At 39.1% G+C, this 19,778-nt stretch overlaps 1 protein-coding gene across 2 annotated transcripts in view; it reads right to left on the bottom strand.

Annotated features, from left to right (window-relative positions):
• The window catches only part of WDR7 (WD repeat domain 7), a 425,218-nt gene that overhangs the window by 348,598 nt on the left and 56,842 nt on the right, over positions 1 to 19,778 (bottom strand). For both annotated transcript variants that reach the window (XM_006837515.1, XM_006837514.1), the window contains exons 12-13: positions 18,800 to 18,995; positions 9,341 to 9,555 (exon numbers count right to left, since the gene is read on the bottom strand). In XM_006837515.1, coding sequence (XP_006837578.1) covers positions 9,341 to 9,555; positions 18,800 to 18,995 — 411 coding nt within the window. The remainder of the gene's footprint in view (positions 1 to 9,340; positions 9,556 to 18,799; positions 18,996 to 19,778) is intronic.

The following is a 19,778-nucleotide window of genomic DNA, read 5'->3' as shown; positions in this document are numbered from 1 at the left end:
CAAAAAAAAGGGCAAATACTCCAATTAAGAAGTAGGCAGAAGACATGAACAGACACTTCATCAAAGAAGTCATTTAGGCAACCAACAAACATATGGAGAAATGTTCATGATCGTTAGCCATTAGAGAGATGAAAATCCAAACAGCAATGAGATATGATCTCACCCCAGCATTAATAGGAGCCATGATATGAGTAGGTATCTGCACCCCCATATTCACTGCGGCACTACTCACAAAAGTATAAAGATGGAAACAGCCTAAATGCCTATCAATGGAAAGATGGTTAAACAAACTTTGGTACAATCTCACACATACTATGCTGAATAATCATAAACTGAAGGATAATGATGAACCTGCAAAATACCTCATGGACTTTATGCTAAGTGAAATTGTTGTTGTCATTGTTAAGTTCCACTGAGTTAATTCTGACTCATAGTGAACCCTGCATAGGGTTTCCAAGGAGTGACTGGTGGGTTTCAAATGCTCACCTTGAAGTTAGCAGTCAAGTGCTCACCTTATAGCACCACACCAGGACTCCAAACCAAGCTACCTAGTCAATCACAAAAGGACAGAAATAATGTATGAGATCATTATTTTACAAACTCAAGAAAAGGGTTTCATGCTAAACATTCTTTGATGGTTACCAAGGATGGAAGACAAAGGAGAGCAATTCACTAGTTAGAGGGTGGTGGTGGTGGTGGTGGTAGTGGTGATGGTGATGTGCCATGGAGTCAGTTCCAACTCATAGCAACCCTGGTAGACATGTGTTAACTTGGATGATGAGGAAGGCAAAAATACAACAAGAAGGAAGTTAACAGAAGAATGATGAAGACAGGGAGGAAGGCAAGGGCTAAAGGGGACAGAGGTAAATACTGTTATATATACAACCCTGCAACAACCGTGTTTTACATGGAAATATACTGACATACACACAGGCTGAAGAGGTATGGGAGGGTGACCAGTCTATAAGGGTTTGACAGAGGATGTCTGTACATGGGTACTTACCTTTGCTAGAAAGTGACCTATGAATGTGGTGGAACATACGGGAGATGAAATGATGATAACTGTTTAGGCATTACCAAACACTTTGAGGTAACTACTTGCGGACCTGGAGTGCAGGCCCATAATTTCAGAAGACACCATGGTTGGTTGGCATAACACAGTCCACAAAGACAATGTTCTACATTCTAATTTGGTGATTAGAAACTGGGATCTTAAAAGCTCATGAGTGGCCACCTAAGATACAACTATTGATCTTTCCATATGCAAAAGAAAGAAGAGTGATGACAACTGACAATGCTTGAAATCAGTTAGTCCAATGGACATGTGAACATCAGTCTCCACGACTCTGAGACCAGAAGAGCTAGATGGTGCCTCACTATCACTACCAAACTGCTCTAAAAGGGATCACATGAAAAAGCCTGGGATACTGTAGGAGACCATGATGAACAAGACTCAAAATTATACAAGAGACTGGTCTAACTGATCAGAAAGAGATTCAAGGAACCCAAGACTAGGGCCCTCGGCCACTCTTCAGGTCTGGAACTGAACTCACCCTCATCACCCAGTTTTCAACAAAGCCGTGGATAAGGTATACAGGGAGGACAACAACACTATGTATGCTCACCATAAAATGGTCTACCATTCAAAATCAAAAATGAGATGGGGTAAAGAGGATCCAGAAGTCAGGACTGGATGTGGGTCACTTATTAGTTGAAATCTTATAATGGAAATTTTGAAGATTGTTGAAGCCTATGCCCCTCCTTGCGTAGGAAATTGTAAAGATGTGTGATTCAATAGTGAATAACTGTTATCATGACTAACTGCGACTGTCACAATTGTAAAGGTAGAATTTTTGTAACAAAAATGAGGGAGTAGTTAATCTTATAGTCCAGAAACAGAGGACCTTAGGACCATCAAGGGAGAAGAACACAAGCAGAATGCAAGACTTTATCCAGAGAAGCAGTAACACCAGAGATAGAGGCAGAGATGGGGACATGGAGAGAGGGAGCAGCTGAGGACTCTAGATTCATGGAAAGAGAAGGACTGAGAGCTGGCGACCAGGAGACAGACATGCAGAATGTGCCCTTTGGTGGTGTAAATTATTATATATGTCTGAGTGTTTTTGTTTTTTTTTTTAAAGAGTTAAAGTGAATAGAGAGAAATACTGTTAACTAATGGTACATGTTGTTGTTGTTACGTGCTGTGGAGTTGGTCCCGACTCATAGTGACCCTGCACAGGGTTTCCGAGGCTGTTAATCTTTACAGGAGCAGAACGCCTCATCTTTCTCCCACGGAGCAGCTGGTAGTTTCGAACTGCTGGCCTTGCGGTTCGCAGCCCAATTCGTAACCACTACACTACCAGAGCTCCAATGGTACATGAAGGGGATTATAATCACTGTAATGAAGGTGTATGATTTGTTGAATGTGTAAAACTGATGATATGCCCTATAAACTTTCACTGAATTCACACTAAAAACATTAAAAAAAAAAAAAAAGTATGTCAGAAGAGACTCTGAAACTTGTTCTCCAATGTAGAGATGCTAAAGACATGGAAGAGATGAGGAGGTAAAAGACTGCTAATTGCAAGGTCAGGATAGTCACAGGAGAAAACATTTAGTGGAACACTGAAAAGATACAAATGAAAACATAAATAATAAAAGGCCAGAGAAAAACAAACAAATCATAAGACGACACATGAGGGAGGTGATCTTACATGCATGAAATTGGAGTTTCTGAAAACGAGATGAGATGAACGGAACAGGAACAGCATTTGAAAACATCATGCTCAGGCATTCCCTTACATTAATAATGAGAGAAACCACCCCAGAGATTCAAGAAGCTTGGGAATGTCCAAGTAGGATACACAAAGAAAACCACACCTCGGGGATTAAATTTAAACTGCTAAAAGAAACCAAGAAAAGGAGAAAACCTACAAAGCAACAAGAGAAAAAAAATCCATCTTTTTAAAAATAGTAAATTGCCCTCAAAGGGGCAACAGTAAGAATGATGGTTTATTTCTTGTTAAAAATTGGAGTGGGGGGGAGATAACCCTCATCCTAAAAAAAAATCTATAAAATACAAAGAGAAGAGGGGTAAATGGAGTTACAGTGTTCTAAGCTTTAGCACTGTAAGAGAAATTATTTAAGTAATGTATTGTCTGAGACTGTAGTAAAAATCTCCTTTAAAAATAAAGGTGAAAAAAGGAAAAAAAGGATGCTTTCAGACAATTAAACTGAATGATTTTGTCAGCTTATTGTTGAATGTCATCAACTGGTTTATTGTTAGCAGACATACACTAAAAGAAGTTAAGAGCACTCCTTCAGGCAGAAGTAAATAATCTCAGATAAAAGTATGGGTGTATGTTGTTGTTAAGTGTCACTGAGTCAGTTCCGACCCATAGCGACCCATAGCAACGCTGTATAGGGTTTCCAAGGAGTGGCTGGTGAGCTTGATCCACTGACCTTGCAGTTCAAACCAACCTTGCAGTCCAGCTCATAAACCAGGATGGCAGAAACAACTGTAGAAAACTATAATAAGGTCTTGTTGGGTATAAAACATAGAATCATAATACAAAACCAAAAACGCCAAAGCCACTGCCATTAAGTCCGTTCCAACTCAGAGTGACCCTGCGTAAAGTTTCCAAAGCTACAAATCGTTAAAGAAGCAGGAAGCATCATCTTTCTCCCTCAGAGCAGCTGATGGGTTTGAACTGTCAACCTTGTGGTTAGCAATCCAGTATCTATCTTACAATGCCACCAGGCCTCCTAAAAATATAAAGCAGGGCAACTAAAATATAAAGAAAAGAGGGGTAAATGGAGTTACAGTGTTGTAGGCTTTAGCATTAGAAGAGAAACTATATAAGTAATACATCATATTGTTTGAGACTGTAGTAAATCAGGGATGTATATTATAACCTCTAAGATAATGACTAAAAGAATATCAATGGATGTATAATTTAAATGAAATAAAAATACTTGCTTACCTTGAAAGAGAGCACAAACAGTGAAAGAGAAAGAGTGAAGGTGAGTCAAATGTAACATAAATGTTAAGATGGTAGACCTAAAGCCAAAGTATCAATATTATCAAAGAAACGTACAAAGACAGGGTTATTGAAGCAGAGACGGGCTGTGACGGCAGCCACTGGAAAACAGAATAGCTGACAGGGAAGAATATGATAAAGATACAAATCAGAAAAGAAAGTCAGCGACCTAGGAAAGTTGGGATTGGAAAGATATGTGTATATAATATTTTGTCTACAATTAAATCTCAAACACATTAGAATAATCAGTATTTTCCAGTGCAGTTACTGGAAAACAGTTAAATGAACATTCACTATCGCTGTTGTCCTTGTAAGCCGTTGAGTCGGTACTGACTCATAGCAACGCTGTATAGGATTTCTGAGAGTGGCTGGTGGGGTCAGTGGTGTGCCAACTGAGGTTAGCAGTTCAGTGCTTATCCTACAGTGCCACACTATCCTATTCAAGAAGCTAGGAACACAAAAAACTTTCCATGCAAAAGCTATACCTTAAAAACAGTTCAACAAAAACTTTTACAATTAAAATATTAATCTTCAACTACCTAAATAATCAGACCACTTCTGAAAATCCAGAGACTTACGATGCCAATAGTCAAGGAAAAGATTACCTGGTTGTTGTTCTCAGTTTAAGGATGCCAACATTCCGAAAGCCATGAGAATGCCGAGGAGAATGATGAAGATACAGAAATCATCACTCTCTGCTACCATACCTGCTGCTAGGATGCCAGACAACTGACATAAATTTTAAAATACTTCTGGATCACAAAACCACAATGGTTAATCATGAGTGTCCTGTGTGTTTTAAAATCAGGATTATCAGACTACTAATATTCCTCCTAAGGAGCTCTGGTAGCGTAGTGGTTACGAATCGGGCTGCGAACCTTAAGGTCAGCGGTTCGAAACTACCAGCCGCTCCGCGGGAGAAAGATGAGGCTTTCTACTCCCGTAAAGATTTACACCCTCGGAAACCCTGTACAGGGTCGCTATGGGTCGGAACCGACTCGATGGCACTTAACAACAACAACACAACAATATTCCTCCTAAAATCTCTCAATCCCCCTTTCAGACTGGAAGGCGACAAAGTTGCCTTTATTTGATTGAGGAAATACGTTTGTCTTCCTATAGAATCGTAACATTCACTCTTTTGTTTTCTTAAGACTAGACAAGTTAATACTCCTTCAGTTCCTTAAGAAAGGCTAACAGTTAGTACACTATAAAAGTGCTGTCCTGGTTACCATCTGGGAGTGTGGCGGCTCTGTAGGATAAACACTGGACTACAAACTACAAGGTGGAGCCTACCAGCTGCTCCGCAGGGGAATGATGAGGCTTTCTGCTCCTGCAAAGATTTCAGCTCAGAAACCCTCCTAAGGGTTGCTATGAGTCAGAGCTGACTCCACAGCACTTAATAACAATAAGTTACCATTTGGAACAGCTAAAAAATGAATGTATATGTTTCTATGCATAAATAATACATATACAATCAACATATTTCTATTTTTAATTTTAGCTATTCTCTAAAGTTTTGGGGTGGAATGTTAAAAGCACTTTAATTAATTTTTCAAAGGTCATACACATCACAGGGATCCTTCCGTGGACAAAAGCCCTATGCCTGGCATACTAGACACAATGTCATTTGGCTTGTCCTGTCTGTTCCTTATAGTGCCCTTTTCACAATGAATCATAAAGTCAATTCAATCAGTATAAAATCTTTCTACAGAGTGAGTTTTACAAGCAAACAATCACAGAATATGCGTCCTTCGTAGGCTACACTTGACAAAATTCCACTCATTCGCCTAGTTACACAGAATACAAAGCTACTGACCTTTACAGATAAAACCACTTCATTTTTTTTCAGGCTTTTGACTAATTAGACAACAGAGAGAGAAATGTATGGTAAAAGACCTATCATCCTGATTCTTTCTCAATTTCTTTAACCTCCTCCTATTTCAATGTCAATGAGGTACTTCTGACCAGCACAACCATGCTCAGGATGTAACGGTCCCAGTCAGAACACCGTGTACAAGAGGCCTAGGGGACAGGCAGCTCGAACCCACCCACCCACCCAGCACCTCTGAGGGATTAAGACCTGGCAAGCTGATCCCTTAAACATTACAGCCTAGAAAACCCTATAGGCCATCTCTGCCCTGTCCCATGGGGTCACTCACTATGAGTCAAAAGCGACGTAACAGTAATAACAACAATAGAGTTTTCTAGGCCAGAGACACCCCCAACCCAACAACTCCTAAACCAAGAACAATTGATCATGACAAAAGCCATATGAGAAAAACAGTTAAAAAAGATCACCCCTCAGCAGACATGCTCAGACCACTGTCTGTCTACTTTCATTTATGCATTCATCAAGTATCACCCTGTGCCTAAAGTACATGTCTGGACTAGCTGGCTCAGTCCTTTTAGAGAAAAAAGTGCCAATCTCTGTGCTAACCAACTGTCTTTTAAGGTTTATCTTCAGCAAAGTTGTGGACATAATAGCTAACTCACCTATATGCAGTGAGAATGAAAAATACAACCACACTCTAACTCAGGCCCTGACACACTCAGATTTTTTAGGAAAAAAAATGATTGTCTCCTTATTCTTCCTCACTTTGTCTCTCTTTTGTAGGCGGTTTTTACTCCTCCTGCAAACAGCCCATCTCCCAATCCTCTCTAGAAGTGGCAAGTGTGGCCAATCACAGTCAGCCTCACAGCCTATCCCGGGGCTTGCTGAGTTCGGTTCTCAGTCCCACCATTCTGTCTTCAGCTTTTGTTCAATCATCTGTCCAATCTTATTCATTACTTCTCACTACATGGTTCCCGCAGCCTCACAAGTCATTTCCTTTATCAACATTTGTAAATATCCTATCTACAAATGGCAGCTACGGAAGAACAGTGATTAAGCAAGCAAGAAATCTACTTTTAGGACTATGAAAAGATCCTAGAGTAAGTTCTGTACCACCAAGAGGGCTGTTAATTATGGGGTTTTGTTTTGTTTTGTTTGAACTTTGGGTGGGTTTTATTTCTCCTGAGGCTAGAAAGCCAAAGGACTGCTATTTAAAGATGTCCCTCACTCAGAAGGATCCTCAAACTCAACATGAGAAAATAGTTAGAGAAATCCCTAATGGTCCAGCCAACATACATTTTTCATAAAGTGATTATCGTTCTGCATTCTCAGCTCGCTAAGCCTTTCCCTCTATAATTGTTTTCCTTGTAGGCCATGCAACAATTACCGCTGCTACAGACGGAGGAGGTCCACAAGCAATATATTTTACAATACGTAAGTGTAGTGTCTCTGATATTTGGTGCTTTTATCACTAATTGCACTATAAAATGCGCTATTAAAACAGGGACAAACAAGATTGTAAAAATCACATAATGGACCATGACCGCTTACAAAAGACATTCATGAATGTTACTGTACTACTTATTTTTCCTTAATTTTCCAGATATATAATTACTGCTTCCAAATTTTTACTTCTAGGAGATGCTATCAAGAAGAAGAATCTAAAGAGCAGGTGCACCATATATGTGTGCTTGCCCTTGAGTATACTTTATAAATTTGCTCAAAATTAAAATGATATAGAATGTCAGACGGTGCGCCACGAGCACAGAGTTTCCAGGGAAATCTGTGTGGTCCCCTGAAAGGAATGACAGGCATGATCAAGGGCAGGGGAGGCGCAACTGTTCCTCAAAATTCAGAGCAAGGGGATGAATGCATGAGAAGGTAAAGCAAAAAAGCCCTCACAATTCTAACCTATGAAGCGTATAATAAAACATTTCTATCTTAGGGAAAGACAGAAATGATCAAAGGGGATATCATGCCAATTACTGCAGGATATGGATCAGTGGAACTGCCAACAGTATGTTGTGTCTTCGGCACTTGCTAATTTATAGGCCAATTTTCACGTTTGTAGATGAGCCTTTCAACTCCTTTGCCACTTACTCACACATCTAGCCATTAAAAGTAGGAATCAGGAATAAGAATAAATTTTTTTTAAAAAATGTGCCCATGAATAACTTTAATGAAAACTTAGGTGGAACTAGAAATTCTAAGGATTGATTTTGACAAAATATTGGAATAAATCTCTTCTTGATGATCTTGTTGTTGCTAGGCACTATGGAGTTGATTCTGACTCACAGTGACCCTAAGCACAACAAAACAACAGATTACCTCTAGGTTTCACTTATCAGTCACCAGAGACAAACTAGTTCTAAACGTAACACAATTGAAAATACCAGAACCAAACAGTGATGTTACTGTTGTTGTTAGCTGCTGTTCAGACTCAGGGTGCAGGTCTTTACAAAACCAGATGGGTAGCCAATTCATGAATCGGGATTCTCTTGTTCTTCTTTTAATTGGGTATTCTTCTGTTATAATCGTCTGTTACAAGGTGCCCCTGGGTGGCATAAACAGTTAAACACTCGACTACTGGACAAAAGGAGTCCTGAGTTAGCGCTGTAGGATAAGTACTAGAACTCAAGGTCGGTTTAACCTGCACGGTTGATGGTTCAAACCCACTAACCGCTCTTTGGAAACACTATCCAGGGTCACTATGAGTCTGAATGTACTCAACGGCACTTAACATCAACCCACGAGAGGTACCTCGGAAGACAAGTCTGGCAACATGCTTCCAAAAGGTCACAGCCTTAAAAACCCTATAATGCACTTCTACTCTGAATGTATGGGGTCACCATGAAGGAGAACCAAGTCAATAATAATGAACCACAACAACCCTTCTAGTAACTGAAAAGGTGACTTATGCCTGAAGTCGAAGTGTAAAGGGGCAAGAGTATGACTAAGATTGGGTTTCCTGGGAAAATGCCAACACACATGCAACTCTATCTTGTTCTTCCCAAATATTCTCTTAAATACTGAGAAGGGCTCAACCTTAGTCAATTCAGAGTCTAATGTAAGAAGCCACAGTAGTACTTCAATTCTTGCTTGCTTGCTTGCTTTTTTTTATTTTTATTTTTAATGCCAGTGGACATTAGTTACTCAATACTTCATCAGACACACTGTCAGAAAGTCTGAATGATAATACATACATTGTTTGCTTTCATTTTAGAAACTGGAGCTATTTAATTCAGAAGGAATAATTATAAAATATTGTAAATGGTAAGAATTTACTTTTTCAAAACATCAAATGCTTGATGTAGTCTAAAAATACATTGGATAAAAGTCACTAAAAATCAGAAAATGAATTTTCAACCATGTCAGCTCCCAGACATTCTTCTCTAAGACACGCCAAGGCTACGTTCTCAGACGGAGTAAAATGCACACATGTTGTGAGTGCACAGAGGAAACTTACTTTGTCAGATGCCTCCGAAGCCAAGAGGTTAGTGGCAAGGGTTTGCAGCTTGTGATGGGCCATATTTTTAAGGGCGGCAAGACTACGCCTTGTCATAGCTTGTTTGAGGTTAACTGCTGGATGGCTGAGTGAATCAACCGCAGCAGGGACGGTTTCGTCACATGCATTCAGAATCTCCACTGCCGTTATCCCCATTACACAACGATCCAAGGCACCTGGAAGACACACATTCGCAAATATCACACAGGCTGTGCCATTTTAAACAGGTTTTTGTTTGTGTGTGTGTGTGTGTGTGTGTGTGTGTGCTTTTAAGAGAAATGGCCCAGTAGAGAATCACTAAAAAGGATTTGAGGGAACAGTGCCCATGCTCCCAGAGGGCCATGAATAGTGACACAAACTACTCCCACAAACCAGACTGAAACCAATTCACAGGTTAAAGGAGAGTGTATTCAGGAAGGTCTTGCTTTACCCTTGTTATTAAGTGCTGTCAGGTTGGTTCCAACCCATAGCAAACCTGTATAGGGTTACTGAGGAGGGCCTGGTAAGACTGAACCACTGACCATGAGGTTCAAACCCACTTTGCAGTCCAGTGCATTAACGCACATCACCACACCAGGACTCCAGGTTTACCCTTGTTGTTGTTGTTGTTAACTGCTGTAGAGTCAGTTACAACTCACAGTGACCCTGAATAGGGTTTCCTAGGAATAGCTGGTGAGCTTGAACCGCTGAACTTGCAGTTCAAAGCGACTTTGCAGTCCAGCACGTTAACTCACAGTACCAGACTATGGGGAATAATCACCTCCAAACTTTACACTACTCTTGTCTCACCTGGGAGTTCTGGTGTAACATTGTAGGCTGAGCACTCAACCACAAGGGCAGTTTGAACCGCAAGATCAGCAGTTCAAATTCGCTGGCGGGTCCTTGGAAACGCGATACAGTGTCGCTATGAATTGGAACCGACTCAACATCACTTAACAACAGTCCCACCTGATAAATCTTAAAAGCAAGACCCAAAAGGACCAGTTTCCAAGTAACTTAGCTAGGCCCCACACGAAAGCTCAAAATGTTTCTAGGAATCAATATCCAATACCCAAAACAAAATATATTTCACAAAATCTGGTATCCTATAAAAATTATCAGTCATTTCAAAAAGCAGGAATCTCTTACTCATAATGAGAAAGTCAAATCCATTAAAACCAAACCACAACTGACACAGATGTTAAAATCAGCACACAAAGGCATTGAAAAAGTTATTGTAACTCATTCTGGATGTTCAAACAGTTTGAATAGAGACATGGAAGATATACAAAAGACTACAGCAGAATCTTTAGGGGGGAAAACTATGGATGAGAAAATCCAATGGATGAGATTAACAGTAATATTGTAGAAGAAAAGATGGGCATGCTTGAAGACGTAACAATAAAAACGATATAAAATTAAACACAAAAGAAGAATTTTTCTAAAGGAAAAGAGCATAAGTGAGCTGTGTTACAACTTCAAGTGGTCTAATAGTCATATAATTGGAGACCCCAGTGGGAAGAGAAGAGAGGACAGAAAACAGCTTTAAATAAATACAAGTAGAAGCCAAAAAGGAGCTCTGGTAGCATAGTGGTTACAAGTTGGGCTGCTACTGTCAAGGTCAGCAGTTCGAAACTACCAGCAGCTCTGTGAGAGAAAGATGAGTCTTTCTGCTCCCGTAAAGATTTATAGCCTCGGAAACCCTGTGCCGGGTCTCTATGCATCAGAACCGACTCCACAGCACACCACCACCACCAGTAGCTCAAAGTTCTCCAGACCTGATACACAAAGCCTGAGCACATGAAATATGAAGAAAACCACAATCAAACTGCTCAAAAGCAGTGATAAAGAGAAAATCTTAAAAGACATGTTGTAATACAGATGAACAAAAGATAAAGATGAGAGCCGAGTTCTCCTCAGAAACAATGAGAGAAGAGAGGCGGGTATTGAAAAAAAAGAAAGGAAAAAGCTGTTAAACTAGAATTCTACACTCAGAAAAAAAAGTTTCTTTAAAATACAGGTGAAATCGCTTTTCAGACTTACAAAAGCTGAAGGAATTTGTCACCAGCACTCACACTACATGAATTGTAAAAAGAAGTGCTTTAGGCAAAAGGAAAATGGTTCCGGATGAAAATCTGATTCTACACACACAAAATAATGAAAATCAATGGAAACCGTAACTGCAGGAGGAAATATACAACATTCTACGCTTATTAAAATTTCCTTAAAAGATAATAGACTTCTTAAACAAACAGAAAGAATTAAAATGATGTTCCACATGAGTGAAAATCAAGAGCAACAATATGGAAAACATAAAAGACAAGAAAAGGTACAGAGTGACCCAATCGTTCTAGACCAGAGCATCTGGTTTAATCAAAGCATAGTAGGAGGGAAGAAAGATACCACACTGCAGAGGACATGTCTTAAAGGCAATATGAACTAAAATTATCTATGGTTTTAGTTTTTAATGAAGACAACAATTATGTTATTGTTTGTTTTCTAAGATTAATTTGCTAGTAAAGTAAAGGATGCATAAGAAGAGGAAAGAGTAGGCAGAGAACCCAATATGTAAGATAGCTGAAATATGGGAAACCATGGAACTAAGTTAGAATGTCACACCAGAAGGAGAAAAATGAGCGAGAGGGCCTAATAAAGAGAAGTTGCCCATTGGATATGGGGGAGCAGCTATTAAAGACAATCAGTAATAACCTCTCCTCCAATTCTCCCAAGTGGATCACCCACAGGAGAGAAAGGAACTCCTCTTATTTGGTGTTTCCAGGATTTTCTAACTTTTTCACTTTTTGTGTCTTTCTTTGTCCTATGGCATCTTTAAAATAGAATGAAAAGCAATTGTAGACCAAACAGATAAGCTGACAATGGGAACACACTGTGAAACAGAAAGACAATGAAACCTCCACTGTATGAGATATTGCTGACTGAGAATTAACTACGTGAAAAAACCTCCTAGTGAGTCCTCATGTGGAGCTGTAGGATAAGCACTGGACCACTGGACTGCAACTTCAGTTTGAACCACAAGGTCGGCAGTTCAAACTCACCAATTGCTCCTTCAAAGCCCTATATACAGGGTCACTGTGAGTCAGAATTGACTCCATGATACTTAATAACAACAATAAAAAATGAATGGTTACACCACTTTTTCATTCACACTGGTAATTTGAGTGACAAGAGGAAAACAATCATTTAAATAAGTCAAAATAAAGTCACTAAATTTCTGGAGCTACTGAAGCTAGGTGAACCCCCAAAACGATTTCTCTGAGCTAATCTTCAAACTTTCAATCAAAAATATTCCCTGAGGGGGGCAGGCTTGCTGGGTATACACTTTGGTTGGTTGACGATGCATAGAGGGGATTGTAACCATGGCAATGAAATGATAGACGATAGGATGGATGTAAAGCTAAGGTTCTCCCATGTAAACTATCACATGTTGTTGTTGTTGTTGTTATGTGCTGTGGAATCGGTTCCGACTCATAGCGAGCCTGTACAGGGTTTCTGAGGCTGTAAATCTTTACAGGAGCAGAACGCCTCATCTTTTTCCCGCGGAACAGCTGGTAGTTTGTAACTGCTGACCTTGTGGCTTGCAGCCCGATTCGTAACCACCACGCTACCAGAGCATATAATTCACAATAAAACATTAAAAAAACAATTTTTTTTAAATTCCCTGACATCTTCTTTAAACCAAACAATTGCTTAGCTTAATTAGCAGAGAGTGTCTGCCCTGAATATTGTGTTTTTCTAAAACAACTACCCATATGCAGTCACAATGATGACAGCAACTTGGAAGGTTAGACAGGAAGTTCCAGGAGCAGTGAGTTTGTGTTAATGGAGGTGGACCAACTCAGAGAAGGAGGCTGAGGATGGTTGCACAACTTGAAGAATGCAATCAATGTCACTGAACTGCACATGGTTTGTTTATTTAAAGTAACAACACAATTTAACTTGAAGTATTACGAAACAAAACGAAATCACAAAAGCATTTTTTGTCTTTTTAAAGTTAGTTTTAACCAAGCACAGCACATAACTAAGTCTTTACTTCACTGCAGTCACCAAGGACACAGTGGACCAACTCCACCTGACTGTTTACACAGCACACTTCTGTTCCTAGTCCTCCGGGCTTTATGTACAGTTTTCAGTAGACATATAAGTATGCATTAACTTACAGTTCAAAAAGACGATTCTAATGCATACCTCATGAAGCATATGCAAAAACAAATATACTTTTGGAAATATGAAAAGGACAAAAAACTGAACAGGAAGAAAATAGGAAACAGAACACAATATACTGACAAGGTATTATACACCTATTTCTATTGGTTTTTGTCAGCTTTTAATGGTATTTGCAGTTATGCAAGAAGATTGAGGGATTATACCTGCAGTACTAGATATACAAAAAAATAGTAATTTTGCCAAGTAGCAAAAACTATAACAATTAGCAGATGACAATGTTGTTTTACACCTAGAAATAGACAAGAAGAAAGTCTTGTGATAGTCCTTACTTAAGTATGCCACTGTTTACCAAACAGACATGAGGCTGACTTTGTCAAAGGCCTACGGGAACAACACTGCATGTTTACATTGAACATCAATGGTGAAGACTGAGACAGCTGATCTCTGAAGCCCCAACACAGTTCCATATGCAAGCAGCCAACTCTAGGTCACTGGCCCACCTTTAGTATGTTCCTCTGTGGAAATCTACAAGTTCATGTGGCCAAATTTTGCTGATTGTTCCTTGATGACTTTTCCAAGTACCCACAGATGCGAAAGTATAACAATGGTCTCTGTCGTTGTTAGTTTCAGTCGATTGGATTCTGTCTCCTAGCAACCCAGGTGTGCATGTAAAACTGCTCCACAGAGTCCTGGTGTGGTGCTGAAGGATAAGCACTGGACTGCTCACTGCAAGGTGGCTGGGTCAAACCCACCAGCTGTTCCTTGGAAACCCTATAAGGGTTGCTGTGAGTTGGAACTGACTCCACGGCACTTCACAACAACCGCCTTTCAAAAGCAGACTGCCAGTCCTGACTTCTGAGGTACCTCTTTGTGGAATCAACTAACCAATCTTACAGAGAGTAGTCAAGTGCTAACTGCTTGCGCTTGGTTGCCTTTATATCACGATTTCCTGTTTTTCTTTTCTTTTCTTTTAGGTATAATTGAGAATACACACAGCAGAACATACCCCAATTCAGCAGTTTCACATGAATAATTCAGTGACACTGATTAAGTTCTTCAAGTTGGTGTAGCAATTCTCACACACACATACACACACACACACACACACTTTATTATAAACTCCCTGCCCCATATGCGTCCTACGTAACCTCACACACACACACACACACACACACACACTTTATTATAAACTCCCTGCCCCATATGCATCCTATGTAACCTTTAGAGCCAAGCCCAAATTGTCAAGTCTTAAAAAGAGTATAATGCCAAACTTTCAAGGAAGAGTTTAGTTTAAGAGTGTGCGGGGGAAGATAGAGTCCCCACTGAATAGTTTTCATCTTGTCTAGATGAGTCTGGTAAAAAGAGATGGGGATAAGATTCGTCTGATTCAATAGTAATTGTTATCATGACTGATTACAACCATCACAATTGTAAAGGTAGAAGTTTTGTAACCAAAATGGGACAGTAGTTAATCTTACAGTCCAGAAACAGAGGACCCTAGGACCATCATGGGAGAAGGGCACAAATGGAATGTGGAACCTTATCCAAAGAAGCAGCAACACCAGAGATGGAGGAAGAGATGGGGGCATGGAGCCAGGAAGCAGCTGAAGACTCTAGACTTATGGGAAGAGAGGGACTGAGAGCTGGCAGCCAGGAGGCAGACTTGCAGAATGTGCCCTTTGATGGTGTAAATTATTATATATGCCTGAGTTTTAAAAAAAAAAAAGAGCTAATGTGAGTAGAGAGAAATACTGTTAACTGATGGTACATGGAGGGGGGATTACAATCATTGAAACAAGATGTATGTTTGTTGAATGTAACATTGATAACCTGCTCTGTATTTTCACTCAAACTACAATAAGAATCTTTAAAAAAAAAAAAGCATAATGCCTACGGTAGCCATCCTTTCCTGGTGAAGTAACACTAATGTTTGGTTCAAAGAAGACTTGAGGAGCTATTCCTGAAGGTTGACAATTTAAAGATGATCTCAGGAAAATCATTTGGTAGGTAGATGCCTACCATGGCTCCAGAAAGTCTAGATTCCATGAGAACTTGAAATTCTTATCTGTATTTTTCCCCTTTGGACCAATATTTGTCAATAGGATCTTTAATTTTATATGATATAAAATGTCACGATTTTAAAAAGTCATATTCCTGTCCTCTGTCTTCCTAGTTAAATTGTACACTGCTGTTACGAAGTGCCATTGAGTGGGTTCTGACTCACAGTGACCCTGTTACAGGGTTTACAGAGAGCGCCTGGTAAGTGTGAACCCCTGACTTTGAGGTACTAATCCCATAGCACCAGACCAGAACTCTGTTTTCACATTATTTTACTACTAGTTTGAAATTCATTGAGATAAACACTGAAAATAAAAATTATTCATAAGAACAAAAAATAAACTAAAAGAAAATGAGGCATAAAGGTATAAAGGAAAGGCATGTTTAACTGCTGTTAAACTAAAAACATCAATATAATTCTCTCAATAGCAAACATAAAAAAAAATCACCTAATATGCAAGAGCAATCTTAATGTAAACACCCTTCATTTGTTAAAACACGTTCCCAGGACACTAAGAGGAAGGATACAGTGTCTTCTTAGGCTTTAAACACATTCCAAACAGCAAACCTTGTCTGAATCTGATTTATCTAGCTTCATTTTTTATTTATTTAATAAATAAATAAATTTAATAAATAAATAATGTCAATACCTTCAGGATGTGTCTTACTGCCTCCCCGGGGACCTTTATATCTCTAGCTAAAGTCTGAACAGCAAGGAAGGAAAAAGAATGTATACCTGCTATTACAGTTGAAATCCAAGATAAATTCTGCTTTTCTAGTTTTTACCTTGATTTAAGACTGTCATATTAACTGACTGTTTACCCCAATCCTCTTGAAGGTCACACGAAAACTGAAACCTTTCAATACTATACACTGTGTTTATGAGCCTGATTATACTAAAGTGGGCATGAGAATGATCTCCTCCAGTACCCCTAGAGTGAGAGGTCATTTGTCATCCCCTTCTAGGAACATTTCTGCAAAAGAAATGCTTTTCAGTAAGGTTTCATTTGTAAAGAATTTAACATATTTAAGTTTAAAAAAAATGCAAGAAAACTACATTTTACTCCATCGTATTTAATTAAAATAAGTCCAAAAAACGCTTAACACACTCTTCTTTTCAGGATATAACAGCTACTGATTTAATATTTACAGTATTTTAAATACAATGTTTTATGAATGTCATTTTTGCTGTAAGTCTTACTTTAATGCTAATTACCAAATAAAGTGTTTCTAAATGTACCGACTTGATGGCACTTAACAACAACAACAAATGTACACAATGTTATACTCCTAAATACAAGAAAGTAACAAGTCAAGCAACATGCCTATTTAATAACAATGTTAATATATACACATGTACATGCACACTGATACATATATGTATACGCACTTACATTATGCCTACCATGCACCAGATACATATAAACTTATTTTACTTTCTCAGCAACACATAAAATAGGAATTAATGTTAGCCTGTAAAACTCTTTCCCATCTGTAAAACTACGATTTTACAGATGAGGAAATCAAAGAATAAGTCCAGTTAAGTTGCCTAAGGTCAGAAAGTGAGCAAGAGATAGATCAGAGATTCAAACTGAGCAGCCTGAATCCAGAACCCACAATACACACCAGGTATTTGCTTGTGTCAGATGGTCCAAGCCAGCAAACACAACATTGTACTGCTCATGAGATAGGCCATCACATAAGAGAGCAGGATAAGCACACACGACAAGTATGACAGCACTTACATCTTTTTAAATGCATAGAAATCAGACCAAAACCAAACAGAACATTTACCATTGGACAATGGTGTCAATTGTCTCTTTTGATGATTTTGTGCTTTGAAAGTCTTAAGCAAAAAGTAGGAATCTGTTTTGCTATTTGACAAGAAAAAGAAAATTCCAAAAGCAAAAAGTTTGGTGTACTTCAAATTTGAAGAGAGGAAGAGTGCTTCCCCTTGGCAAAACTGACGACCTACCATCAATGAAAAAGCAGGACCTGATATAAAAGATCACTGAAGACTACAGCTACTGATTTCAAAGTCTCCAGAGAATGCCCAACAACATCATGGTGCTGGCAGAAATGTGCAGAGTCTGATCTCAAAGGCCCTATTTAAAACAAGCAAAGAAGAAGGAAAGGAAAACTCTCAAAATACTACAACTACAACTGGAAATCTGAAATTAAAAAGGTTTCAAATACTGATAGATGATTACTTCAAGACTGTAAAAGCAGCGTGGAAAGTGTTTCCAAAAGGCTTTATCTAACAAACATTTGGAATTCTGTTGTGGCAATGTAGGATAAGCTAAACCTCAAGGTCAGCTAAATCTCAAGGTCAGCAGTTCAAACCCACCAGCCTCTCCTTGGAAACCCTATACAGGATCGTTATGAGTCAGAACCGACTCCACAGCACATAACAACAGCAATAATAAACAGTTAGTTTTATACTTAAAGTTTCCCAGGAAAAACCCACAAGAGCTTTGCTTCACTTGTTCCATACTGCATTCCTACACACAACATTTCTGAAAATTGAAATCTGTAATGTTCTCTCCAGAACTGAAACTTATATTTCAATCACCTCCTACAATTAACTGCACAACTTTGGTTTCTGCCGTTTAAATAAGATTTTATTTATTGTTTGTGAAACTGAACTAAAAAAGGATTCCTTCACCTTGTTCAACATTTACCTTATGACTTACATAAAAACGATTTATGTTTTTGTCATGTATTGTGGCTGCTGTTAAGTGCTGTCGAGTCACTTCTGACTCTTTTGTCACATATAGGACTCGGTTTTGATTTTCTGTCCTGATCAGTACATTGCCTTTAATTGCATGCCCTTAAGAGACTGGAGAACTGCTCTACAAGTAGTTGGCAGAGACAACAAATCAGAGGGTCCTTAAATAGTAAATATTTCTTTGAAGATAATAATGAGAACTTTAGGAAAATCAGTGATCAGAAATAAAATCAGTAATTCTTTTTACATTTGATGGCCTTCTCCGCAAACCCCATTCCCACATGAGGGGGAGTCAAAAGGTTCGTGAAAAAACTCCATTATCTTTTCATTCATTTTTTCCATAAACTCCTTGAAGCCCTGTCTCATGTATGTGTGAGTGTAACATACACACTTCTAACGACAGTATTTTTCTCCTAGGAAATCCAGGATACCCCTGTAATCTTCCATTCTCCTCCTGCCCTTGTTCTTACCAGTATCCATCTGCCAGACGTACACCGAGCCGTCGGAGCACCCCACTACCAGGTAATCGTCAGAAGGCCTCCATTTGATGACGTGGATAGGGAAAAGGTGACGAGACGCCAGCATAATGCATTTTTTCTCTCGCAGACTTAGAAGTCCTACTGAGTGGTCACTGGCTACCGAACAGATGCAGTGCTGCACTCGTGCCTGAAAAGCAGAATAAACCTTCATCATATTGAGATTAAAGTCTGGTGGAGTTGAAATTATTTATTTGTTCATATCATGCACAAAACATCCATTTCATTTCAATCATCACAGCACCTACAAAACAAAAAAATAACTAAATTAATCCTAGATCAAAGATATGCTGGGAAATTTGCTGTTCCAATTTGAAGACGACCTTATTGAAATGCATGCTGGATCTGTGCTGGCAAAGTGGAGGAAAAATTGATCTGTTATTATGTGTTCTCTTCCTGTGGTGTGAACTTCCCTTTGTTTGCCCGAGAGCTGCTTTCTGCTGCACTTCTCTCTGATTGTGACTCTTGTCATTTAGACTCTTGCTCTTCCTTGTACCTTTGCTCAAAGGTACTACCCTGGTGGGCCCTCTGCCACCACCACGTCCTAGGAGAGCCAGATAGTTCACTTTATGTGTAGATGGGCTTCCCTGAGTCCTCTCAGCATCTATCTACAATGCTGACAGGTCCCCACCTCAATGCTTAATCACGTAACAGTCAGTTCAACATTCTGCTATGTATTTCCAGATTTCTCACCTCTAGTTCTTACCCTTCAAATCCTTCCTAGAAAAAGATGGAGTAAAAGTAAGCACAAGCAAGGAATACAGAACTGAATCCACTTTCTCAAAAATAAGAAAGCAAAGTCTTTACATTTTGGCAAAGCAATTTAAAAAAAATGTAGGGCCTTATTGAGATTATGATTCTAGTTAACATCAATGAGACGTTATGAGAATAGCCATCTAAAACGCATGACTGT

This window comes from Chrysochloris asiatica, unplaced genomic scaffold (assembly GCF_000296735.1).
Source record: "Chrysochloris asiatica unplaced genomic scaffold, ChrAsi1.0 scaffold00021, whole genome shotgun sequence".
NCBI classification, from domain to species: Eukaryota; Metazoa; Chordata; class Mammalia; order Afrosoricida; family Chrysochloridae; genus Chrysochloris; species Chrysochloris asiatica.
The sequence above is the reverse complement of the archived record's forward strand: the minus strand, read 5'-3'. Positions and strand labels throughout refer to the sequence as shown.